Source organism: Ranitomeya imitator, chromosome 1 (genome assembly GCF_032444005.1).
Source record: "Ranitomeya imitator isolate aRanImi1 chromosome 1, aRanImi1.pri, whole genome shotgun sequence".
NCBI lineage: Eukaryota > Metazoa > Chordata > Amphibia > Anura > Dendrobatidae > Ranitomeya > Ranitomeya imitator.
The window spans coordinates 458,986,046-459,012,952 of record NC_091282.1 but is presented as its reverse complement, the minus strand read 5'-3'; the positions used below and the strand labels follow the sequence as shown (position 1 = coordinate 459,012,952).

At 48.5% G+C, this 26,907-nt stretch overlaps 1 protein-coding gene across 1 annotated transcript in view; it reads right to left on the bottom strand.

The window, feature by feature from the left end:
- The window catches only part of CLU (clusterin), a 46,937-nt gene that overhangs the window by 16,476 nt on the left and 3,554 nt on the right, over positions 1–26,907 (bottom strand). Inside the window, exon 2 of the mRNA XM_069764864.1 lies at positions 8,311–8,404. Coding sequence (XP_069620965.1) covers positions 8,311–8,395 — 85 coding nt within the window. The 5' untranslated portion in view covers positions 8,396–8,404. The remainder of the gene's footprint in view (positions 1–8,310; positions 8,405–26,907) is intronic.

Genomic DNA, 26,907 nt, shown 5'->3' with positions numbered 1-26,907 from the left:
TACAGGTAGAGTTTGGACACAAGCAGTTATTCCTTGTTTTGCTTTCATTCTGTTTTTGATTAGTTTTTCCTTTTGCCTTTGATGTGCTGTACCTGTAGTTTATTGAACCTGTGGTGTATTGTGCCTGTGGCAGGCTGTGCCTCTGGTGTTGTGTTCCTGTGATGTGCTGCACCTGTGGTTTACTGTATCTGTCATGTGCTGAGCCTGCGATTTACTATACTTGGTTACTGTACCTGTGGTGTGCTATGCCTGTGGTATACTGTACCTGTGGTGTACTGTACCTGTGGTGTACTGTATCTGTGGTGTACTGTACCTGTGGTATATTGTTACTGTGGTATACTGTACCTGTGGTGTACTGTACCTGTGGTGTACTGTATCTGTGGTGTACTGTACCTGTGGTGTATTGTTACTGTGGTGTACTGTACCTGTGGTGTACTGTATCTGTGGTGTACTGTATCTGTGGTGCACTGTGCCTGTGGTGCACTGTATCTGTGGTGTGCTGTACCTGTGGTGTATTGTTACTGTGGTATACTGTACCTGTGGTGTACTGTACCTGTGGTGTACTGTATCTGTGGTGTACTGTACCTGTGGTGTATTGTTACTGTGGTATACTGTACCTGTGGTGTACTGTACCTGTGGTGTACTGTACCTGTGGTGTATTGTTACTGTGGTGCACTGTGCCTGTGGTGCACTGTATCTGTGGTGTGCTGTACCTGTGGTGTATTGTTAATGTGGTATACTGTACCTGTGGTGTTCTGTACCTGTGGTGTTCTGTACCTGTGGTGTACTGTATCTGTGGTGTACTGTATCTGTGGGGCACTGTACCTGTGGTGTACTGTATCTGTGGTATTCTGTACCTGTGGTGCACTGTGCCTGTGGTGTGCTGTACCTGTGGTGTGCTGTGCCTGCTGTTTACTGTACCTTTGGTGTACTGTACCTGTGGTGTTCTGTACCTGTGGTGTGCTGTACCTGTGGTGCACTGTACCTGTAGTGCACTGTACCTGTGGTGTGCTGTACCTGTGGTGCACTGTGCCTGTGGTGTACTGTATCTGTGGTGTGCTGTACCTGTGGTGTGCTGTGCCTGCTGTTTACTGTACCTTTGGTGTACTGTACCTGTGGTGTTCTGTACCTGTGGTGTACTGTATCTGTGGGGCACTGTATCTGTGGTGTACTGTATCTGTGGTGTACTGTGCCTGTGGTGTGCTGTACCTGTGGTGCACTGTATCTGTGGTGTACTGTACTGTATCTGTGGTGTACTGTGCCTGTGGTGTGCTGTACCTGTGGTGTTCTGTACCTGTGGTGTGCTATACCTGTGGTGTACTGTATCTGTGGTGTACTGTACCTGTGGTATGCTATGCCTGTGGTGTACTGTACTATATCTGTGTATTGTACCTGTGGTGTACTGTACCTGTGTTGGGCTGTACCTGTGGTGTACTATACACGTGGCGTACTGTATATGTGGTGTACTTTACCTATGGTGTGCTGTACCTGTGGTGTACTGTATCTTTAGTGTACTGTACCTGTAGTGTGCTGTTCATGTGGTGTACTGTACCTGTGGTGTGCTATGCCTGTGGTATTCTGTACCTGTGGTGTACTGCACCTGTGGTGTGCTGTATCTGTGGTTTGCTGTGCCTGCTGTTTACTGTACCTGTTGTTTATTGTACCTGTGGTGTACAGTAACTGTGGTGTGCTGTACCTGTGTTGTACTGTACCTATGGTGTAATGTACATGTCGTGTACTGTATCTGTGGTGTACTGCATCTGTACTGTACTGTTCATGTGGTGTACTGTACCTGTGTTGGGCTGTATCTGTAGTGTGTTGTGCCTACTGTTTACTGTACCTATGGTGTACTGTATCTGTGGTGTACAGTAACTGTGGTGTACTGTACCTGTGGGGTGCTGTGCCTGCTGTTTACTGTATCTGTGTTGTACTGTACCTGTGGTGTTCTGTACCTGTCTTGTACTATATCTGTGGTGTGCTGTAGCTGTACTGTGCTGTTCATGTGGTGTACTGTACCTGTGTTCGGCTATGCCTGTGGTGTTCTGTGCCTGTGGTGCACTGTAACTGTGGTATGCTATGCCTGTGGTGTACTGTATCTGTGGGGTACTGTCTATCTGTGTTTGGCTGTGCTTGTGGTGTGCTGTACCTGTGGTTTATTGTACCTGTGTTGGGCTGTATCTGTGTTGGGCTGTGCTTGTGGTTTACCATACCTGTGTTGTGCTGTATCTGCGTTGGCTTTTGCCTGTGGTGCTTTGCCTGTGGTGTACTGTATCTGTGTTGTGCTGTATCTGTGTTGGGCTGTATCTGTGTTGGGCTGTGCTTGTGGTTTACCATACCTGTGTTGTGCTGAATCTGTGTTGGCTGGGCCTGTGGTGTACTGTATCTGTGTTGGCTGGGTCTGTGGTGTACTGTATCTGTGTTGGGCTGTACCTGTGGTTTATTGTACCTGTGTTGTGCTGTATCTGTGTTGGCTGGGCCTGTGGTGTACTGTATCTGTGTTGGGCTGTACCTGTGGTTTATTGTACCTGTGTTGTGCTGAATCTGTGTTGGCTGGGCCTGTGGTGTACTGTATCTGTGTTGGCTGGGCCTGTGGTGTACTGTATCTGTGTTGGCTGGGCCTGTGGTGTACTGTATCTGTGTTGGCTGGGCCTGTGGTGTACTGTATCTGTGTTGGCTGGGCCTGTGGTGTACTGTATCTGTGTTGGCTGGGCCTGTGGTGTACTGTATCTGTGTTGGCTGGGCCTGTGGTTTACCATACCTGTGTTGTGCTGTATCTGTGTTGGCTGGGCCTGTGGTGTACTGTATCTGTGTTGGGCTGTACCTGTGGTTTATTGTACCTGTGGTGTGCTGTATCTGTGTTGGCTGGGCCTGTGTTGGGCTGTATCTGTGTTGGGCTGTGCTTGTGGTTTACCATACCTGTGTTGTGCTGTATCTGTGTTGGCTGGGCCTGTGGTGTACTGTATCTGTGTTGGGCTGTACCTGTGGTTTATTGTACCTGTGGTGTGCTGTATCTGTGTTGGCTGGGCCTGTGGTGTACTGTATCTGTGTTGGGCTGTACCTGTGGTTTATTGTACCTGTGGTGTGCTGTATCTGTGTTGGCTGGGCCTGTGGTGTACTGTATCTGTGTTGGGCTGTACCTGTGGTTTATTGTACCTGTGTTGGGCTGTACCTGTGGTTTATTGTACCTGTGGTGTACTGTATCTGTGTTGGGCTGTACCTGTGGTTTATTGTACCTGTGGTGTGCTGTATCTGTGTTGGCTGGGCCTGTGGTGTACTGTATCTGTGTTGGCTGGGCCTGTGGTGTACTGTATCTGTGTTGCACTGTGCCTGTGGTTTACCATACCTGTGTTGTGCTGTATCTGTGTTGGGCTGTATCTGTGTTGGGCTGTGCTTGTGGTTTACCATACCTGTGTTGTGCTGAATCTGTGTTGGCTGGGCCTGTGGTGTACTGTATCTGTGTTGGGCTGTACCTGTGGTTTATTGTACCTGTGTTGTGCTGTATCTGTGTTGGCTGGGCCTGTGGTGTACTGTATCTGTGTTGGCTGGGCCTGTGGTGTACTGTATCTGTGTTGGGCTGTACCTGTGGTTTATTGTACCTGTGTTGTGCTGTATCTGTGTTGGCTGGGCCTGTGGTGTACTGTATCTGTGTTGGCTGGGCCTGTGGTGTACTGTATCTGTGTTGGCTGGGCCTGTGGTTTATTGTACCTGTGGTGTACTGTATCTGTGTTGGCTGGGCCTGTGGTGTACTGTATCTGTGTTGGCTGGGCCTGTGGTGTACTGTATCTGTGTTGCGCTGTGCCTGTGGTTTACCATACCTGTGTTGTGCTGTATCTGTGTTGGGCTATACCTGTGGTGTTTCTGGTTTTAAGTCCTGCGATATTAAAGGGATGATGTGAGAGTCTCTGCGCAGTCAGTACAGGATCGGCTGACACTACAGACTGTGCGGTGACATTCAGTCCTGTCCACCTCTCAATAATAAGAGGCTTCTTTTGAGGCGCCCACAGGGCAGTGGGGTACTCGGTACCGGGTCCGGTCGCAAAAGGGGGATGTCATGGTGCCTGCGACCCGGTCCGTAGCCCTGGGCATCAACGTTAAAGGGGTTAATGATCAATGTTTGTCGTGACGCCACCTATGGAGTTCGGTCAATAGGGGGGACCAACGCTGCATTAAAGGGGTCCCCTGGGGAATGTTGTGGCAGCCCAGATGTTACACTTCCCACAGGTGAAACGGGGTCCTATGGTGTGTGGCGTAGATGGTGTAGCCAGTGAATAAATGGAGGAGACAAGTGATAAGTCTTTACCTGGTTTACTTGTAGGTGCTGATAGGGCCTCCATAGGGAATCCCATAAGATCTGTGTTGGGATGTTTCCAGTGTAGTGACTCTTTAGGTCTACATGCCTTCAGGGGTGATGCTACTGGGATCATGGGCTCAGTCAATGTGTCACATGCATCAGTTATGCAGTCCCAAGTCATGGCAGTTGTCACTTGTTTGAGCACTAAGGTTGGCGGGGGTGCTAGTGGTCCCACTAAAGTGTCTTCAGCTACCGGGGCAGTGACCATACCTGTCTCACCGAAGCCAGTGTCTTGTTGGCCACCTCCGTTGGGATCAGGAATTCTGGTTGTCGCTGTGCTTGATCCGCAGGCTGCAGGGCCTGGTGCGGCGGTGTCGTCATCTCGGTTGTTAGCGTGTCTCTTGGCGGCGTCTCACTTTTTGGCTGGGCCTCACTTTCCGGGGCAGCAGTCGCGAGGTCCAGGTTTTCCGTTGGCGGTGTTGTCTCACGTTCTGGCAGGGTCTTGCTTTCTGGCACTGTCGGGGCTGTAGGAGCGGGCTCCGGATCTCCTGTCGGCGGCGTCTCCATCAGCACGTCGCTCTCCGGCTCCACCGAGGTCGTTGGTGCAGACTCCACCAGGGCTGAGAATGCGGCTGGAATCTTTCCAGGCGGCCACCGCTGTCATCTGGGTCTTCATCAGTTGCTGGGCCAGCTCCTCCATCTCTGCGGCGGAAAGCTAAGGGTCCAGGATAGGTTGCAGGTCCGAGGTTTCTTGCCGCTGCGGACCAGGGACATTTTCTAGGGTTTATCTCGGTTCTGGCAGCGCTTCTTCGCTGTTTACCAGGGACTTGACCAGGTTACATGCAGCCATCCTGCTGCCGTGCTTCCTCTTTTTTCTGTGCCTCACGCACTTTTCTGCCAGCGCTCTCTGGGGGCAGACCCATCCTGGTGACGGACAAATTTGTTTCACATTACAGTCTCTGTAGCAGGTGGATACAGCTTTCGCGCCGGTTCTTGAACTCCACCCATGGCAACACATCTCTTCTTGTTCTCTGTCCTCCTCGTGGTAAAGCAATGGGGGCCATATTTCAATATCACACAGTATAACACAGTCCAGTCCATTGTAATCCATGACGCAGAGTACCCGGCAATGCCAAGGCACGAAATCCCGTTCGTGACGCCAAAATTTGACGCGCCCACAGGGCAGTGGGGTACTCGGCACCGGGTCTGGTCACAAAAGGGGGATGTCACGGTGGCTGAGACCCGGTCCGTGGCCCTGGGCATCAACGTTAAAGGGGTTAATGATTAATGTTTGTCGTGACGCCACCTGTAGATTCGGTCAATAGGGGGGACCGACACTGCATTAAAGGAGTCCCCTGGGGCATGTTGCGGCAGCCCAGATGTTACACTTCCCACTGGTGAAGCGGGGTCCCTAAGGGTCCTATGGGGTGTGGCGTAGATGGTGTAGCCGATGAATAAATGGAGGAGACAAGTGATGAGTCTTTACCTGGTTTACTTGTGGGTGACAGGCCACAGTCCATGGTACCAGGCACGGATTGATGGTGGTCCGGCCGACTCAGAGGCAGGTGGGAGTCCTCCTGAACCAGTAGAAGTCCGTGAGCCTTTCCAAGTAGTGCTTGTGTGTGAAGTCCATGCTCCTTAAGCTTACTGGCAAGGTACGCGCTGCGCTCACTGTCTCTGAGGGTGCCCAGCCACAGTTCCCCTCTGAGCTCTGTCTCTTTCTAATGCTCCTTCCCTTCCGGCAAGTCCACATAGATACAACCCTTCAGGTTGTTGCTCCTTTCCAGAGGCTTCAGCTCCACGTGGCTGCCAGACCTCTCACGTCTGCTCCAGACATCCTTCCACTTCAGTGTCTCCCTACAACTAACCTAGCGCTTCCTCCAAACCAGGAAAACATAAAGCCCGGGGAAGCTCCCCTGAATCCGGGTCTTGAGCTCCCCCTCCTGGCCTGGATTCAGAACGTGTTGCATGTAAATGCCTTACCTGGTGAAGAGAACTCCTTTGCCTCTGAGCATGACATCACCTTCCCCGAAGAAAAAGCAACATCACTGCAGCAACCGGTGATCTGGGGTGCTGCACTTTCAGGATAACAGTTGTCCAGGAATGGTCCGATAACCCAGGTGATCATTTGTCCCCAAAGCCCCCAGATATCGATCAATCATCTGTGGGAAATGCTGGAAAGGCAGGTCCGATCTATGGAGGCCGCAACGAGAAACGCACCAGATCTGCTGCATAAGGTGCCAGATGTCTCAGGACACCTACAGAGATCTTGGGGTCTTGATGGACCACCGACATCATATTAAGTAAGTGGATTTAATGTTTTGGCTGATTGGAGTATATTATTTGTGTACTACAGTGGGTATGGAAAGTATTCAGACCCCTTTAAATTTGTCACTCTTGTTTCATTGCAGCCATTTGGTAAATTCTGAAAAGTTCATTTTTTCCTCATTAATGTACTCTGCACCCCATCTTTACTGAAAATAACAGAAATGTAGAATTTTTTGCAAATGTATTAAAAAAGAAAAACTGAACTATCCCATGGTCATAAGTCTTCAGCCCCTTTGCTCAGTATTGGGTAGAAGCCCCTTTTGAGCCAGTACAGCCATGAGTCTCCTTGGGAATGATACAAGTTTTTCACCCCTGGATTTGGAGATTCTCTGCCATTCTTCCTGGCAGATCCTCTCCAGTTCCGTCAGGTTGGATGGTGAACGTTGGTGGACGCCATTTTCAGGTCTCTCCAGAGATGCACCATTGGGTTTAGGTCAGGGCTCTAGCTGGGCCGGTCAAGAATGGTCACAGAGTTGTTCTGAAGCCGCTCCTTTGTTATTTTAGCTGTGTGCTTAGGGTCATTGTCTTGTTGGAAGGTGAACCATTGGCCAAGTCTGAGGTCCAGAGCACTCTGGAAGAGGTTTTCATCCAGGATATCTCTGTACTTGGCTGGATTCATGTTTCTTTCAATGACAACCAGTCGTCCTGTCCCTGCAGCTGAAAAACACCCCCATAGCATGATGCTGCCTCCACCATGTTTCACTGTTGGGATTGTATTGGGCAGGTGATGAGCACTGCCTGGTTTTCTCCACACATACCGCTTAGAACTATCACCAAAAGGTCTATCTTCGTCTCATCAGACCAGAGAATCTTATTTCTCATAGTTTCGGAGTCCTTCATGTGTTTTTTAGCAAACTCTATGCGCTTTTCATATGTCTTGCACTGAGGAGAGGTTTCCATCGGGCCACTCTGCCATAAAGGCCCGACTGGTGGAGGCTGCAGTGGTAGTTGACTTTGTGGAACTTTCTCCCATCTTCCCTACTGCATCTCTGGAGCTCAGCCACAGTGATCTTGGGTTTCTTCTTTACCTCTCACCAAGGCTCTTCTCCCACGATTGCTCAGTTTGGCTGGACGGCCAGGTCTAGGAAGACTTCTGGTGGTCCCAAACATCTTCCATTTAAGGATTATGGAGGCCACTCTGCTCTTAGGAACCTTGAGTGCTGCAGACATTCTGTTGTAACCTTGGCCAGATCTGTGCCTTCCACAATTCTGTCTCTGAGCTCCTTGGCCAGTTCCTTTGACCTCATGATTCTCATTTGGTCTGACATGCACTGTGAGCTGTGAGGTCTTATATAGACAGGTGTGCGCCTTTCCAAATCATCTATCAGTTTAATTACACACGGCTGGACTCCAGTGAAGGAGTAGAACCATCTCAAGGAGGATCACAAGGAAATGGACGGCATGTGACTGACATAGGAGTGTCTGAGCGAAGGGGCTGAAGACTTATCACCATGTGATATTTCAATTTTTGATTTTTAATAAATTTGCAAAAAAAATCTACATTTCTGTTTCTTTCAGTCAAGATGGGGTGCGGAGTGCACATTAATGAGGAAACAAATGAACTTTTTTGAATTTACCAAATAGCTGCAATGAAACAAAGAGTGAAAAATTTAAAGGGGTCTGAACACTTTCCGTACCCACTGCATATACAGTATTATTTGGCATGGTATGGCTGGAGATGGAACACTTACGTTTCAGGCTTTCTGAGCGGACCAGGGCCTCAGTGGCTCCAGACAGAAGGACGACCAGGAGAAGGAAGATGGAAAACGACTTCATCTCTGGACTCTAGAAGCAATGTAAAGAAATAATGAGCGGCGGAGGGTAGGCATCTATATGGCGATATTCATACAGTCCAGGATTGTTGATAAAGCAAAAAATCGCAGGGCGCTCCAAAATAAATAACGGGGTCACAAACCACACACTTAAGGGGATAGCGATGAGCTGAGAAGAAAAGGGTGTATAGGAGTAAGGAATGATCACTGGGCGGCACGGTGGCGCAGTGGTTAGCACAGCAGCCTTGCAGCGCTGGAGTCCTGGGTTCAAACCCCACCAAAGACAACATCTGCAAAGAGTTTGTATGTTCTCTCCGTGTTTGCGTGGGTTTCCTCCGGGCACTCCGGTTTCCTCCCACATTCCAAAGACATACTGATAGGGAATTTAGATTGTGAGCCCCATTGGGGACAGCGATGATAATGTGTGCAAACTGTAAAGCGCTGCGGAATATGTTAGCGCTATATAAAAATAAAGATTATTAAGATTATTATCACCATGGAGATAACGATCCAACAATTGTATTATGTAACAAGATAAACACAGGGATAGCTGACCAGGCGCCTGCTTCTATGACTGCACACAATTTATGCCCTTTACTTGTGCCACAAGTCTTAGGGCTAGGGTTAGGGTTAGGCTGAGAACTAAGATTAAGGTTAGGATTAGGACGAGAATTTGAGCTAATGTTAGAACTAAAATTAGAGCTAGGCTCAGGACTACGGATAGGACTTAGGTTAAGAATAAGGTTAAAGTTAGGGTTAGTATTAAGACTAATGTTAGGGCTAGGGTTACAGTGAGGATTAGGACTTGGGTTAGGGCTAAGGTTAGAATTAAAATAATGGCTATAGTTAGAGCTACAGTTAGGGTTAGGACTAAGTTAGGGACTAGGGTTAGGGTTAGGACAAGGGTTATAGCTAAGGTTAGGGTTAAGGATAGGTTTAGGACTAGGGTTAGGGCTAGGGATAGGTGTGGTACTAGGGTGAGGGCTAGGATCAGGGTTAAGGTTAGGACTATGGTTAGATATAGGGTTAGGACTAGGGTTAAGGATAGGGTTAGGGCTAAGGTTAAGGCTTGGGTTACAGTGAGGATTAGGACTTGGATTAGGGCTAAGGTTAGAATTAAAATAAGGGCTATAGCTATAGTTAGAGCTAGAGTTAGGGTTAGGGCTAGGGTTAGGACTAAGTTTGGGACAAGGGTTAGGACAAGGGTTAGGGCTAAGGTTAGGGTTAGAGATAGGTTTAGGACTAGGGTTAGGGCTAGGGATAGGGCTAGGGTTAGGACTAGGGTTATGGATAGGATTGGTACTAGGGTTAGGGCTAGGGGATAGGACTAGGGTTAGGGTGAGGGATAGGTTTGGTACTAGGGTTAGGGCTAGGATCAGGGTTAAGGTTAGGACTATGGTTAGATATAGGGTTAGGACTAGGGTTAAGGATAGGGTTAGGGTTAAGGTTAAGGCTTGGGTTACAGTGAGGATTAGGACTTGGATTAGGGCTAAGGTTAGAATTAAAATAAGGGCTATAGTTAGAGCTAGAGTTAGGGTTAGGGCTAGGGTTAGGACTAAGTTTGGGACTAGGGTTAGGACAAGGGTTAGGGCTAAGGTTAGGGTTAGGGATAGGTTTAGGACTAGGGTTAGGACTAGGGTTAGGGTTATGAATAGGTTTGGTACTAGAGTTAGGGCTAGGGGATAGGACTAGGGTTAGGGTGAGGGATAGGTTTGGTACTAGGGTTAGGGCTAGGATCAGGGTTAAAGTTAGGACTATGGTTAGATATAGGGTTAAGACTAGGCTTAAGGATAGGGCTAGGGCTAAGGTTAAGGCTTGGGTTACAGTGAGGATTAGGACTTGGGTTAGGGCTAAGGTTAGAATTAAAATAAGGGCTATAGTTAGGACTAGGGTTAGGGCTAGGGTTATGTTTAGTATTTGGGTCAGGACTAGGGAGCAGAGTTATTGGTTGTGATAGGATTAGGGTAATAAAACAGTTACATTAAAAAAATGTGGCAAAAACACAAGTTAAAAAGTATGAAAGAATATGGAACAGGGGATAAATGCTGGGCTCAGCGACTGCTGACAGTCCGCAGGTTAGGGGGCGCACTAACATTGTCTTTTCCCAGGGTCCGTTCTACATCCTATCACTCTCCACTATCTAGTAAGCTCCCCACCATTACTCATCCAGGGCCTCCTGGTTCATGAATGCAATCCTAGGACAGCAGGGACTGACGTCCAGGAGGAGGCGAGGACTCACTGTTATGTGTGCACTGTTGTCGCCCCCGGTGCCCAATACTTGTGCTTGTTATTAAGAGTCCAGCAGGGGTCACAGCTGCGGGGGATGACACACGCCGATTATGTAACCTATTACCAGAAAATTATGTAACTCATTTACTGGTACGATGTGTGGAAAAATCCGCTTACTGGCACCTGAGGGGGCGCCACCGGCGCCATGGGCTCCAGACAGGATTTATAACTCCGCAGCAGCCTCTGTAAACACCAATAGATAAAATACCCTATTATTCTCTGTTATCAGCCACTTTATTCAGGTGATTGGACATGGGAATCCAGTCTATTACTCCCTGTTATCTGCCACCTGCAGGGATTGGGATCTCCCTGCTAACCCCAGTAATCCCATGTTGCAGCCACCGCTGGTGACCAGAGGAGGACGGAGGGGAGTCTGATATTTTCAGACTGTTTGCTTTCCTCCTATTCCCGGCTGCTGGCGGGATGGTGGGGGTTGTCATCCCCAGATGTTCTCCCTGAGGCGGCTGCGGGTGACCATGGCTGGTGACAAAGGCCTCCTGAGACCACTCATATCAGGTCTTCTCATCCATGGAGGGGTCTCTCAATATTATACCTAAAAAGGCCACGAATAAAGAACGGGATCTAATCTTCCTACAAGAACAACTTCTCCCATCATTCAGGACAATGTGATGTTGATGACTTTTCCCTTATGAAGGAGACCAGGTCACCAGGAAAAAGTGAGAACTAAGCAAAATATTGGGTCCAGGAAAAAACTCAGATCTCAACGAGAAACTTAGAGCAAACCTCAAAAAGTGACAAAAGCCAGAAATTGTGACAACTCCGAGCTCTGTCGGGCGGCCATCAATAAGGATCTGACCAGAAGCTGAAATCCAACTGCTGAAGAAAGAAGTGTGGAGAATAAAGGGCAGGAGTCTGGAGAATAACGGGCAGGAGTCTGGAGAATAAATGGCAGGAGTCTGGAGAATAAGGGGCAGGAGTGTGGAGAATAAGGGGCAGAAGTCTGGAGAATAAATGGCAGGAGTCTGGAGAATAAGGGGCAGGAGTGTGGAGAATAAGGGGCAGGAGTGTGGAGAATAAGGGGCAGGAGTGTGGAGAATAAGGGGCAGGAGTGTGGAGAATAAGGGGCAGGAGTGTGGAGAATAAGGGGCAGAAGTGAGGAGAATAAGGGGCAGGAGTGTGCAGAATAAGGGGCAGGAGTGTGGAGAATAAGGGGCAGGAGTGTGGAGAATAAGGGACAGGAGTCTGGAAAATCAGGGGCAGGAGTGTGGAGAATAAGGGACAGGAGTGTGGAGAATAAGGGACAGGAGTGTGGAGAATAAGGGGCAGGAGTGTGGAGAATAAGGGGCAGGAGTCTGGAGAATAAGGGGCAGGAGTCTGGAGAATAAGGGGCAGAAGTCTGGGGAATAAGGGGCAGGAGTCTGGAGAATAAGGGGCAGCAGTCTGGAGAATAAGGGGCAGGAGTCTGGAGAATAAGGGGCAGGAGTCTGGAGAATAAGGGGCAGGAGTGTGGAGAATAAGGGGCAAGAGTGTGGAGAATAAGGGGCAGGAGTGCGGAGAATAATGGGCAGTGTCTCGATATGGTATGAAATATCATAAGTAGTTCTTTTGCTAGCCTGAGTGGGCTAAACCCCCCTTCTTGGAGTAACAGTTTGTAGCTGCAAATTCCTGGCTTTCCTTCTCTGAGAGTATGGGGGAAGAGAGGTTTTATTGCCGAGCGGAATTTACGACTAGCATTTCCTGTGTAAGCTCTTGTCCAGCTAGAACAGGAAAAATGGCTCCAAAAATTCATGAAAGATTCTTTGTTTAGTTTTTGTTAGATATTAGGCAAACGATTTAAGCTAGAAATACGAAAATATATATTCGTAGTCTCACTCGGTGTAGCTACACATCTCATGACACTCGGGTTTCTAACTCCATCTGATAAAGAAGTAGGGTTTTCTCTGTAAATATGTATCCCAGATAGGACATATTTGATCTCATTAGAATGCTCACGTTAATCCGAGATGAATTATGGGTTTGGTATGACTCTGTCATGTTTTGTAGTGAAGTTATAGAAATTAGAGAGAATAGTTTAAAGTTTAGGCAGAATGTAGAGAGAGGAGGGTCTGGATAAGCCAGCCTTTCTGTGATGTCACAGCCTTAATGTTTTAAGTGTCTGGCAGGCTCTGAGGAGTCACTTTTTGCTGATTTCTCCTTCTGGACTGCTTTGTCCTATTGTCCTGGAAGAGCTGGTACATCCCATGGACTGGGATGTATGGAAACTGCACTAGCCTGGATGCCTGCAATGCTTTTAATATGTGAGTGTTATCTTTTCTCATTTATTCCCTTTATGTTATAATTACCCTTGTACATATTTGCAATTGTCTCATGTATAACATCTTTATAAACTATTTTTAATAACGCACTGCCTAGTTATTTTGAATGGGATATACTATTATATATTAGTTCGTTCTCCTGCTCTAAACCGTACCCTAAGTCTCTTGAAGGGAAAATACGCTACTGTTACTGTTGTGTTGGGTTAGCTTCGGACCCGTTTAATCGAAGCTGGTGGCAGCGAAAGTGTGCTGACGGTTGGATTATGCTGAAGCAACTGCGGGTTTGATAATTATTGTTCCTGCCTGTGTGGGAGTAGTTATCGCGTCGCTGCAGCGTGCCCAATAGCCAGTACATAGCAGGCAGCCTTTCTGGCGACTAATTACCCAGGGTGCAGTACCTAATCTGACCTGAGAGTAAGGGGGCGCCAGAGAGCTGCAAGTGTTAAGTGGAACTGTAAGCGGGATATACATAAATCCCTGCAGTTCGTGGTATATAGAAAAGCAGTGGGATACCTAGAATAAGCCCCTGCTGTAAACTAAGAGGTCAATAGCCTTGTGTGTGGTTTTTCATCACATTGTTAGCAGTGGAGGGATAACTAAGATAAGCCCCCCTGCACATGTGATAGCCGTCTGTTGGCCTAAAGTCACCCTGATCCGTGACGTAGGGGTGACGGTCACGGTGTGAATCCTGACCCAGTGGTGACAGCGGTCAGGGGAATCGTGACAATTGGTGGCAAGGCGGTGGGATATCTTAGAGCATTAGTGATTTGGTTTGAGTAATCATTCCTCTCACTAAAAACTTGCAGAAAGTTCTTGCGAGGACTCTGCGCAAATAAGTTTGGAGAACGAACTCAGTGCTTTTTAGTTGTGAGACAATTGCGTACTGGTAATTATCCCCTCCCTTTCTCTTCGTTTTTCTATCCTATCTTTTATTTGGCAACCATGGTTGTGCTGGGAGAAACCTTCTATGAGCAGCAGACCAGAGACACCCTTGTCGCCTTATGCAAGACACAGCACATTGACTTTGCAAGCAAAAACAAAGCCCAACTGGTCGCAGATCTGGTGCAATGGGAAGCCGCTCGAGACCAATCTCAGAGCTCAGAGGCCGCAGAAGCCAGCACCAGCGAACATGGTGCTGCAGCAGAGGTCCAACCACTGAATGCTGGCCCTGTTAGCGATCCGGGCGAATTGGACCCCCACCTGCAGGCGGCCTTGAAAGAATTCCCCACTGACGACCATGAGGGACGTCGGCAGCTGATTCAGCAATACCGGCAGGAGGCCCAGGCCCAGCAAGCCGAGAGAGAGGCCCGAGCTGAGAGAGAGGCACAGGCCCAGCGAGCCGAGCGGCAAGCTGAGCGGGAGTACCAGCTGCAGTTAGCCCGACTGCAAATGCAGGGGTTGTCTCAGACCAACCGTGAGCCCAGCAGCGCTCAGACACCGAAGCCCCGGCCTGATCACTTCCCTGTTATGGAGAAGGACGGGGACTTGGACACTTTTCTGCGGGCCTTTGAGAAAGCCTGCAGACAGTACCGGCTGCCTACAGATGAATGGGCCCGATACCTGACACCAGGGCTGAAAGGTAAAGCTCTGGAGGCGTTTGCTGCCCTCCCTCAAGAACAAGATGGTGACTATGAGGCCATCAAAAAGGCTCTGATAGCCAAGTACCAGCTTACACCCGAGGTGTACCGTAGAAAGTTCCGGACCCTCCAACGTGGCCCACACGACAGTTACAGTGATGTGGTGCATGGACTGGGGACCCACTTTGACCAGTGGACCCAAGGACTGTCAGTGACCACCTTTGCGCAGCTGCGAGACCTGATGATCAAAGACCAGTTCTTTCATCTTTGCCCAGCTGAGGTGCGACAGTTCGTGATGGACAGAGAACCCAAAGACGTGACGAAAGCAGCGCAGATTGCCGATGCCTATGAGGCCAACCGTAGATCGGAAGTGCGGAAGCCAGTCACCACCAGCTGGAGAGGGGGTAAGCCTGCAACCAACGCCAGTACCCCTGCCAGCCAGCACACCCGAGGTCCTGGCCCTGTGGCCAACAGCACCAGACCTACCACCGAACCTCGCACGTGTCACACCTGCAAGCGGCCTGGGCATATCAGTACCTTCTGTCCAGACAGGCCGAAGAACACCCCAGCCAAGGCCCCAGGGCCTAATGCAGCAGTTCTTTTTGTGGGTGGTGTGGTTGGGAGGGTGTGTGACAACGTACAGCCCGTCACTGTGGGAGGCCATGTTGCTACAGGCCTCAAGGACACCGGGGCTGAACGAACCCTCATCCGACCCGAACTGGCGGCCCCTGAAGAAATCATTCCGGGGAAAACCCTAACTGTCACTGGGATTGGGGGCATCAGCTGTCCCTTACCGATGGCCCGGGTTTTTATTGATTGGGGTGCTGGGAGCGGGGTGAAGGAAGTGGGGCTGTCGGATAATTTGCCCACTGATGTTTTGTTGGGAACTGATTTGGGGAGGATGTTTGCATACTACGTCCCTGACACCCCTCCCCAATCTACTAATAAGGGTGACGTTAACCCTGATGATGATGATGATGATGGGAAATCGCATGTGTTACCTGACCATGCTTTATCTTGTAATGATGCATCTAATAACCATTTTTTCCCTAGGATTGAGGGTGAAAATGTTGTACCTGTGCCAGCGGAACCTGATAATGATTTTTCTGTGAAGGTTAATGTGTCCATAGGTACAGGCGTGCCCAGCCACGTCGCTCTGCGGAGTGAGACGGCTGAGGAACCCCTAACAGGGGCAAGTGTCGGTGCTACAGGAAATGGGGAGAAGCATGGGAACCATGAGCAAGGTGACGCCATGAAAGTGACCAGTGCCACCGAGGAAGGTAACTGGCCCATAAGTAGCAATGCCCCTGAAGTGTTGGAGGTGGATGGGGAGGTAGAGCCCATAGCAGCGCCGGCTGATGGGCCTGTAGAAACCCCCGGGGAGACAGCCTATGTAGCTGCTGTCACCCGCAGTCAGAGTGCCCGGAACGCAGATAACTGTCTGCCTTCCGGACCCTCCTCAGTCCCCACTGTGACTGAACCAGAGGTGGACCCAGAGCAGGTCCAAGAGGGTTCCCGTGGGGAAGGGACCCTGACGTCGCTTTTGGCTTCCCCTAGCCAGGAGTTTCAGGCCGCTCTGCACACAGATGCGAGCCTAGAGAGTTTGAGACAACTCGCCGAGACGCCCACCTCCGTGACTGATAAGGAGAGGGTGTTCTGGGAACAAGGAAGGTTATACCGGGAGACAGTACCCGGAGAATCACAAAAGGAGTGGTTGAGGGAAAGACAGCTGGTCGTCCCGCAGCAATTCCGGGGTGAGTTGTTGCGGATTGCCCATGAGATCCCGCTAGCTGGACACTTGGGGATCAGCAAAACTAAGGCCCGGCTGTCTCAACACTTCTATTGGCCTAAGATGGGGACAGATGTGTCAAACTACTGCCGCTCCTGTGTCACCTGTCAAAGAGTGGGGAAGGCAGGGCCTGCTCTTAAGGCTCCCCTGATCCCTTTGCCAGTGATAGAAGAGCCTTTCCAGAGGATCGCGGTGGACATTGTGGGCCCGCTGGCCGTCCCCAGCAGCTCTGGAAAGCAATACATCCTTACTGTGGTAGACTATGCTACCCGGTACCCAGAGGCAGTAGCTCTGTCGTCAACTAGGGCAGATAAGGTGGCGGATGCCCTGTTGGCCATCTTTTCACGTGTAGGATTTCCCAGGGAAATGCTTACTGATCAAGGGACCCAATTTATGTCTCGCCTAATGGAGGCTCTCTGTAAGAAAATGCAGGGGAAGCACCTGGTATCGAGTGCGTACCACCCACAGACCAATGGCTTGTGTGAACGCTTCAATGGTACCCTCAAACAGATGCTACGCATGCTGGTTGAGACTCAAGGGCGCGACTGGGAGCGGTACCTCCCACACCTGCTGTTCGCTTACAGAGAGGTTCCGCAGGCCTCGACGGGGTTCTCCCCCTTCGAGCTCCTGTACGGCAGGCGAGTTCGGGGACCCCTTGGGTTGGTAAGAGAATCCTGGGAAGAGGAGCCGAACCCTTCTGAAGTGTCCATAGTGGAGTATGTCATGCGCTTCCGTGACAAGATGCAGACCTTGACGCAGTTGGTGCATGACAACATGACGCAGGCTCAGGCTGATCAGAAGCACTGGTACGACCAGAACGCCCGGGAGCGGACCTACCACGTGGGTCAAAAGGTGTGGGTGCTGGTCCCCGTACCAACGGATAAGCTTCAGGCAGCCTGGGAGGGCCCGTACGTCGTCCACCAACAGCTCAACCCGGTCACGTACGTGGTCACGCTTGACCACGCTCGGGGTAGGCGAAAGGCCTTTCACGTCAACATGATGAAGGCTCATCACGAACGTGAACCTTTCGTCCTACCGGTCTGCAGCTTGCCCGAAGACGGTGAGGAAGACACCCTCCTGGACTTGCTGGCCCAAGCCAAGGCCAATGGGTCCATCGAGGATGTGGAGGTAAGCGCCTCGTTAACTGAACCCCAGCGGGTGCAGTTGCAAACCACCCTGGAACCTTTCCGGGTCGTGTTCTCCAACCGACCTGGGAGGACTGAGTTAGCAGTCCATGAGGTGGACACCGGGAATCACGCCCCACTACGGCGAACACCCTATCGAATCTCTGACCAGGTGCAGCAGACTATGCGCCAAGAGATCGATGAGATGTTACAGCTGGGGGTGATTCGGCGGTCAAAGAGCGCGTGGGCATCACCTGTAGTTCTCGTGCCAAAGAAGGACCGGACCACCCGGTTCTGCGTGGACTACAGGGGGCTCAACGCCATCACAGCCTCGGATGCGCACCCAATGCCGCGCATGGAGGACCTGCTTGAGAAGTTAGCTGTCGCAGATTATCTAACAATAATGGATCTGAGTCGAGGATACTGGCAGATTCCCCTGAGCCCCGAGGCGCAGGAAAAGTCCGCCTTTATCACACCCTTTGGACTGTACGAGTCCACGGTCATGCCCTTCGGCATGAAGAATGCCCCTGCCACTTTCCAGCGGATGGTCAACCGCCTGCTTCAGGGACTGGAGACGTACGCCGTGGCGTACTTGGATGACATTGCCATCTTCAGTCCCTCCTGGAAGGAACACCTGCAGCATCTCGAGGAGGTGCTCAGGCGGATTCACCAAGCAGGACTGACTATCAAGCCGGGGAAGTGTCAGATGGGCAAGAGGGAGGTTCACTACCTAGGACACCGGGTAGGCGGAGGCACCCTGAAGCCAGAGCCGGAGAAAGTGGGCGCGATCGTGAACTGGCCCACTCCCGTGACCAAGAAACAGGTGATGTCCTTCTTGGGCACTGCAGGGTACTATAGGCGCTTCGTACAGCACTATAGTAGCCTGGCAAAACCTTTGACGGACCTCACCCGGAAGAAGCTACCCCACATCGTCAACTGGACAGATGGCTGTGAGGGGGCTTTCAAGGCGTTGAAAACCGCACTGTGCAACGCCCCTGTGTTGAAAGCAGTCGACAGCAGTCGACCGTTCTTGGTGCAGACCGACGCCAGCGAGTTTGGCCTTGGTGCTGTACTCAGCCAGGTTGACTCGGAGGACCAAGAGCACCCCGTGTTATACCTGAGTCGGAAACTTTTGCCGAGGGAAGTGGCCTACTCCACCATCGAGAAGGAGTGCCTGGCCATAGTCTGGGCCCTGCAGCGCTTGCAGCCCTACTTGTACGGTCACACCTTCACTGTGGTGACCGACCACAACCCTCTGCGCTGGCTAAACGCCATGTGTGGAACCAACGGCAGGTTGCTACGCTGGAGCCTTGCCCTTCAGCAGTTTGACTTCACCATTGAACATAAAACGGGCAAAGAGCATGGGAATGCAGATGGACTCTCCCGCCAGGGTGAACCTACTGAGGTGCCCATGGAGGCATACCGTGGGGTACTGCCTCCCTAGCGCACACCAAAAGGGGGAGGTGTCACGATATGGTATGAAATATCATAAGTAGTTCTTTTGCTAGCCTGAGTGGGCTAAACCCCCCTTCTTGGAGAACAGTTTGTAGCTGCAAATTCCTGGCTTTCCTTCTCTGAGAGTATGGGGGAAGAGAGGTTTTATTGCCGAGCGGAATTTACGACTAGCATTTCCTGTGTAAGCTCTTGTCCAGCTAGAACAGGAAAAATGGCTCCAAAAATTCATGAAAGATTCTTTGTTTAGTTTTTGTTAGATATTAGGCAAACGATTTAAGCTAGAAATACGAAAATATATATTCGTAGTCTCACTCGGTGTAGCTACACATCTCATGACACTCGGGTTTCTAACTCCATCTGATAAAGAAGTAGGGTTTTCTCTGTAAATATGTATCCCAGATAGGACATATTTGATCTCATTAGAATGCTCACGTTAATCCGAGATGAATTATGGGTTTGGTATGACTCTGTCATGTTTTGTAGTGAAGTTATAGAAATTAGAGAGAATAGTTTAAAGTTTAGGCAGAATGTAGAGAGAGGAGGGTCTGGATAAGCCAGCCTTTCTGTGATGTCACAGCCTTAATGTTTTAAGTGTCTGGCAGGCTCTGAGGAGTCACTTTTTGCTGATTTCTCCTTCTGGACTGCTTTGTCCTATTGTCCTGGAAGAGCTGGTACATCCCATGGACTGGGATGTATGGAAACTGCACTAGCCTGGATGCCTGCAATGCTTTTAATATGTGAGTGTTATCTTTTCTCATTTATTCCCTTTATGTTATAATTACCCTTGTACATATTTGCAATTGTCTCATGTATAACATCTTTATAAACTATTTTTAATAACGCACTGCCTAGTTATTTTGAATGGGATATACTATTATATATTAGTTCGTTCTCCTGCTCTAAACCGTACCCTAAGTCTCTTGAAGGGAAAATACGCTACTGTTACTGTTGTGTTGGGTTAGCTTCGGACCCGTTTAATCGAAGCTGGTGGCAGCGAAAGTGTGCTGACGGTTGGATTATGCTGAAGCAACTGCGGGTTTGATAATTATTGTTCCTGCCTGTGTGGGAGTAGTTATCGCGTCGCTGCAGCGTGCCCAATAGCCAGTACATAGCAGGCAGCCTTGCTGGCGACTAATTACCCAGGGTGCAGTACCTAATCTGACCTGAGAGTAAGGGGGCGCCAGAGAGCTGCAAGTGTTAAGTGGAACTGTAAGCGGGATATACATAAATCCCTGCAGTTCGTGGTATATAGAAAAGCAGTGGGATACCTAGAATAAGCCCCTGCTGTAAACTAAGAGGTCAATAGCCTTGTGTGTGGTTTTTCATCACATTGTTAGCAGTGGAGGGATAACTAAGATAAGCCCCCCTGCACATGTGATAGCCGTCTGTTGGCCTAAAGTCACCCTGATCCGTGACGTAGGGGTGACGGTCACGGTGTGAATCCTGACCCAGTGGTGACAGCGGTCAGGGGAATCGTGACAGGCAGGAGTGTGGAGAATAAGGGGCAGGAGTCTGGAGAATAAGGGGCAGAGGTCTAGAGAATAAGGGGCAGAAGTGCGGAGAATAAGGCGCAGGAGTGCGGAGAATAAGGGGCAGAAGTGTGGAGAATAAGGCGCAGGAGTGTGGAGAATAAGGGACAGGAGTCTGGAGAATAAGGGGCAGGAGTCTGGAGAATAAGGGGCAGGACTCTGGACAATAAGGGGCAAAGGTCTGGAGAATAAGGGGCAGAAGTGCGGAGAATAAGGGGCAGGAGTCAGGAGAATAAGGGGCAGGAGTCTGGAGAATAAGAGGCAGGAGTGTGGAGAATAAGGAGCAGGAGTCTGGAGAATAAGGGGCAGGAGTCTGGAGAATAAGGGGCAGGAGTCTGGAGAATAAGGGGCAGGAGTCTGGAGAATAAGGGGCAGAGGTCTGGAGAATAAGGGGCAGGAGTGTGGAGAATAAGGGGCGGGAGTGTGGAGAATAAGCGGCCGAAGTCTGGAGAATAAGGGGCAGGAGTCTAGAGAATAAGGGGCGGGAGTCTGGAGAATAAGGTCCAGGAGTCTGGAGAATAAGGGGCATGAGTCTGGAGAATAAGGTGCAGGAGTCTGGAGAATAAGGGGCAGGAGTGTGGAGAATAAGTTGCAGGAGTCTGGACAATAAGGGGCAGAAGTGTGGAGAATAAGTTGCAGGAGTCTGGACAATAAGGGGCAGAAGTGTGGAGAATAAGGGGCAGGAGTCTGGAGAATAAGGGGCAGGAGTCTGGAGAATAAGGTCCAGGAGTCTGGAGAATAAGGGGCAGGAGTCTGGAGAATAAGGGGCAGGAGTGTGGAGAATAAGGGGCAGGAGTCTGGAGAATAAGGGGCAGGAGTGTGGAAAATAAGGGGCAGTAGTGTAGAGAATAATGAGCAGGAGTCTGGAGAATAAGGGGCAGGAGTCTGGAGAATAAGGTCCAGGAGTCTGGAGAATAAGGGGCAGGAGTCTGGAGAATAAGGTCCAGGAGTCTGGAGAATAAGGGGCAGGAGTCTGGAGAATAAGGTCCAGGAGTCTTGAGAATAAGGGGCAGGAGTGTGGAGAATAAGGGGGAAGAGTCTGGAGAATAAGGGGCAGGAGTGTGGAGAATAAGGGGGAAGAGTCTGGACAATAAGGGGCAGGAGTGTGGAGAATAAGGGGCAGGAGTCTGGAGAATAAGGTGCAGGAGTCTGGAGAATAAGGGACAGAAGTCTGGGAATATTTATAGAAAGTTTTTGCATTTGTCAATAACATGTAACAACTTGTAGAATGTAACCAATTGTCCTCCAGTAACCATAGAAACATTATAGAACATGAAGAAGCAGCAAAATGTAACAAAACTTGTGTCAATGTTAAATCTTTTGGTCCAGACTATATACTAATAAGTTGGAACGTCAGAAGGACGGAGCGCCAATATATAGGTAAGATACTGAATAACAGATCCATCAACAGCAGCGCGGTGACAGTTTCCAGTAGAAATAAAAGAAAGACGATAGAAATCCATAAACAGCAAATCAATCGCAGATTCCAAAACCAGATGAGAATAACAGATCCACACAGCAGTGTGTTCACCGCATCCATTGTCAATGAAAGATAGGAAGACAGGATCCAACAACAGCAGCTTCTTATCAGTTTCCATTACGGGCCGTTCCCGCCTCACAAGGTCTCCAGATCTGAGCTGCTTCGTAGACCTGCATGGAGCAGGGAGTGCAGGTGAAGGGACCCACTGGTCAGTATACATGATTATGTGAAACCAGCCCAACAAGATCCATCAACAGCAGCCAAATGGCAATACTACATATTCATTATACAGAGGATGGAAGGGGTGACTGGCGTCGAAGGGGTTACAATTCCACATTATAGACATCGATAAGGGATGAGCAGCAGATAATAATGAGATAATGATGTTTGCTGGAACGCTCCTCGGGGGCAGAACCTTCTCCTGAAGACGAGTCTGCACGACGGTGTTGATTCCTGCGCTGTAGTGATGGACGGTGTCAGGTTCTATTACAGGACATCTGCGAAGAAAACGCTGCACATACCGGAAGCCCAAAAATGAGTCCCCAAGGACTGCGGGGGAGGAGGTGCGTAGTTACAGGGACACATCAAAAAGGAGGGACATTAACTCATGTGACCGCCCCCGAGGAGACGAGTATGTAACCAGACAAACCACAACCCAAGAGGAAACCATCAGCCGACATCAAGTCATATAACTCCAGAATGACACAGTAACTCCACCTAAAAGGTGTTACATAGGACTGCAGGTGACATCTACCCCATTATCTGTACTCAGAGAGTTATCACTGTGTTATCTGTGGTGTTACATAGGACTGCAGGTGACATCTACCCCATTATCTGTACTCAGAGAGTTATCACTGTGTTATCTGTGGTGTTACATAGGACTGCAGGTGACATCTACCCCATTATCTGTACTCAGAGAGTTATCACTGTGTTATCTGTGGTGTTACATAGGACTGCAGGTGACATCTACTGCATTATCTGTACTCAGAGAGTTATCACTGGGTTATCTGTGGTGTTACATAGGACTGCAGGTGACATCTACTGCATTATCTGTACTCAGAGAGTTATCACTGTGTTATCTGTGGTGTTACATAGGACTGCAGGTGACATCTACTACATTATCTGTACTCAGAGAGTTATCACTGTGTTATCTGTGGTGTTACATAGGACTGCAGGTGACATCTACTGCATTATCTGTACTCAGAGAGTTATCACTGGGTTATCTGTGGTGTTACATAGGACTGCAGGTGACATCTACTGCATTATCTGTACTCAGAGAGTTATCACTGGGTTATCTGTGGTGTTACATAGGACTGCAGGTGACATCTACTACATTATCTGTACTCAGAGAGTTATCACTGTGTTATCTGTGGTGTTACATAGGACTGCAGGTGACATCTACTACATTATCTGTACTCAGAGAGTTATCACTGTGTTATCTGTGGTGTTACATAGGACTGCAGATGACATCTACCCCATTATCTGTACTCAGAGAGTTATCACTGTGTTATCTGTGGTGTTACATAGGACTGCAGGTGACATCTACTACATTATCTGTACTCAGAGAGTTATCACTGTGTTATCTGTGGTGTTACATAGGACTGCAGGTGACATCTACTGCATTATCTGTACTCAGAGAGTTATCACTGGGTTATCTGTGGTGTTACATAGGACTGCAGGTGACATCTACTGCATTATCTGTACTCAGAGAGTTATCACTGGGTTATCTGTGGTGTTACATAGGACTGCAGGTGACATCTACTACATTATCTGTACTCAGAGAGTTATCACTGTGTTATCTGTGGTGTTACATAGGACTGCAGGTGACATCTACTACATTATCTGTACTCAGAGAGTTATCACTGTGTTATCTGTGGTGTTACATAGGACTGCAGATGACATCTACCCCATTATCTGTACTCAGAGAGTTATCACTGTGTTATCTGTGGTGTTACATAGGACTGCAGGTGACATCTACCACATTATCTGTACTCAGAGAGCTATTACTGTGCTATCTGTGGTGTTACATAGGACTGCAGGTGACATCTACTACATTATCTGTACTCAGAGAGTTATCACTGTGTTATCTGTGGTGTTACATAGGACTGCAGGTGACATCTACTACATTATCTGTACTCAGAGAGTTATCACTGTGTTATCTGTGGTGTTACATAGGACTGCAGGTGACATCTACTACATTATCTGTACTCAGAGAGTTATCACTGTGTTATCTGTGGTGTTACATAGGACTGCAGGTGACATCTACCCCATTATCTGTACTCAGAGAGTTATCACTGTTATCTGTGGTGTTACATAGGACTGCAGGTGACATCTACTACATTATCTGTACTCAGAGAGTTATCACTGTGTTATCTGTGGTGTTACATAGGACTGCAGGTGACATCTACTACATTATCTGTACTCAGAGAGTTATCACTGTGTTATCTGTGGTGTTACATAGGACTGCAGGTGACATCTACCCCATTATCTGTACTCAGAGAGTTATCACTGTTATCTGTGGTGTTACATAGGACTGCAGGTGACATCTACTACATTATCTGTACTCAGAGAGTTATCACTGTGTTATCTGTGGTGTTACATAGGACTGCAGGTGACATCTACTACATTATCTGTACTCAGAGAGTTATCACTGTGTTATCTGTGGTGTTACATAGGACTGCAGGTGACATCTGCTACATTATCTGTACTCAGAGAGTCATCACTGTGTTATCTGTGGTGTTACATAGGACTGCAGGTGACATCTACTACATTATCTGTACTCAGAGAGTCATCACTGTGTTATCTGTGGTGTTACATAGGACTGCAGGTGACATCTACTCCATTATCTGTATTCAGAGAGATATCACTGTGCTATCTGTGGTGTTACATAGGACTGCAGGTGACATCTACTACATTATCTGTACTCAGAGAGTTATCACTGTGTTATCTGTGGTGTTACATAGGACTGCAGGTGACATCTACTCCATTATCTGTACTCAGAGAGTTATCACTGTGTTATCTGTGGTGTTACATAGGACTGCAGGTGACACCTACTACATTATCTGTACTCAGAGAGTTATCACTGTGTTATCTGTGGTGTTACATAGGACTGCAGGTGACATCTACTACATTATCTGTACTCAGAGAGTTATCACTGTGTTATCTGTGGTGTTACATAGGACTGCAGGTGACATCTACTACATTATCTGTACTCAGAGAGTTATCACTGTGTTATCTGTGGTGTTACATAGGACTGCAGGTGACATCTACTACATTATCTGTACTCAGAGAGTTATCACTGTGTTATCTGTGGTGTTACATAGGACTGCAGGTGACATCTACTACATTATCTGTACTCAGAGAGTGATCACTGTGTTATCTGTGGTGTTACATAGGACTGCAGGTGACATCTACTACATTATCTGTACTCAGAGAGTGATCACTGTGTCATCTGTGGTGTTACATAGGACTGCAGGTGACATCTACTACATTATCTGTACTCAGAGAGTTATCACTGTGTTATCTGTGGTGTTACATAGGACTGCAGGTGACATCTACCCCATTATCTGTACTCAGAGAGTTATCACTGTTATCTGTGGTGTTACATAGGACTGCAGGTGACATCTACTGCATTATCTGTACTCAGAGAGTTATCACTGTGTTATCTGTGGTGTTACATAGGACTGCAGGTGACATCTACTACATTATCTGTACTCAGAGAGTTATCACTGTGTTATCTGTGGTGTTACATAGGACTGCAGGTGACATCTACTACATTATCTGTACTCAGAGAGTTATCACTGTGTTATCTGTGGTGTTACATAGGACTGCAGGTGACATCTGCTACATTATCTGTACTCAGAGAGTCATCACTGTGTTATCTGTGGTGTTACATAGGACTGCAGGTGACATCTACTACATTATCTGTACTCAGAGAGTCATCACTGTGTTATCTGTGGTGTTACATAGGACTGCAGGTGACATCTACTCCATTATCTGTACTCAGAGAGTTATCACTGTGTTATCTGTGGTGTTACATAGGACTGCAGGTGACATCTACTCCATTATCTGTACTCAGAGAGTTATCACTGTGTTATCTGTGGTGTTACATAGGACTGCAGGTGACACCTACTACATTATCTGTACTCAGAGAGTGATCACTGTGTTATCTGTGGTGTTACATAGGACTGCAGGTGACATCTACTACATTATCTGTACTCAGAGAGATATCACTGTGTTATCTGTGGTGTTACATAGGACTGCAGGTGACATCTACTGCATTATCTGTACTCAGAGAGTTATCACTGTGTTATCTGTGGTGTTACATAGGACTGCAGGTGACATCTACTACATTATCTGTTCTCAGAGAGATATCACTGTGTTATCTGTGGTGTTACATAGGACTGCAGGTGACATCTACTACATTATCTGTACTCAGAGAGTTATCACTGTGTTATCTGTGGTGTTACATAGGACTGCAGGTGACATCTGCTACATTATCTGTACTCAGAGAGTCATCACTGTGTTATCTGTGGTGTTACATAGGACTGCAGGTGACATCTACTACATTATCTGTACTCAGAGAGTCATCACTGTGTTATCTGTGGTGTTACATAGGACTGCAGGTGACATCTACTCCATTATCTGTACTCAGAGAGTTATCACTGTGTTATCTGTGGTGTTACATAGGACTGCAGGTGACATCTACTCCATTATCTGTACTCAGAGAGTTATCACTGTGTTATCTGTGGTGTTACATAGGACTGCAGGTGACACCTACTACATTATCTGTACTCAGAGAGTTATCACTGTGTTATCTGTGGTGTTACATAGGACTGCAGGTGACATCTACTACATTATCTGTACTCAGAGAGTTATCACTGTGTTATCTGTGGTGTTACATAGGACTGCAGGTGACATCTACTACATTATCTGTACTCAGAGAGTGATCACTGTGTTATCTGTGGTGTTACATAGGACTGCAGGTGACATCTACT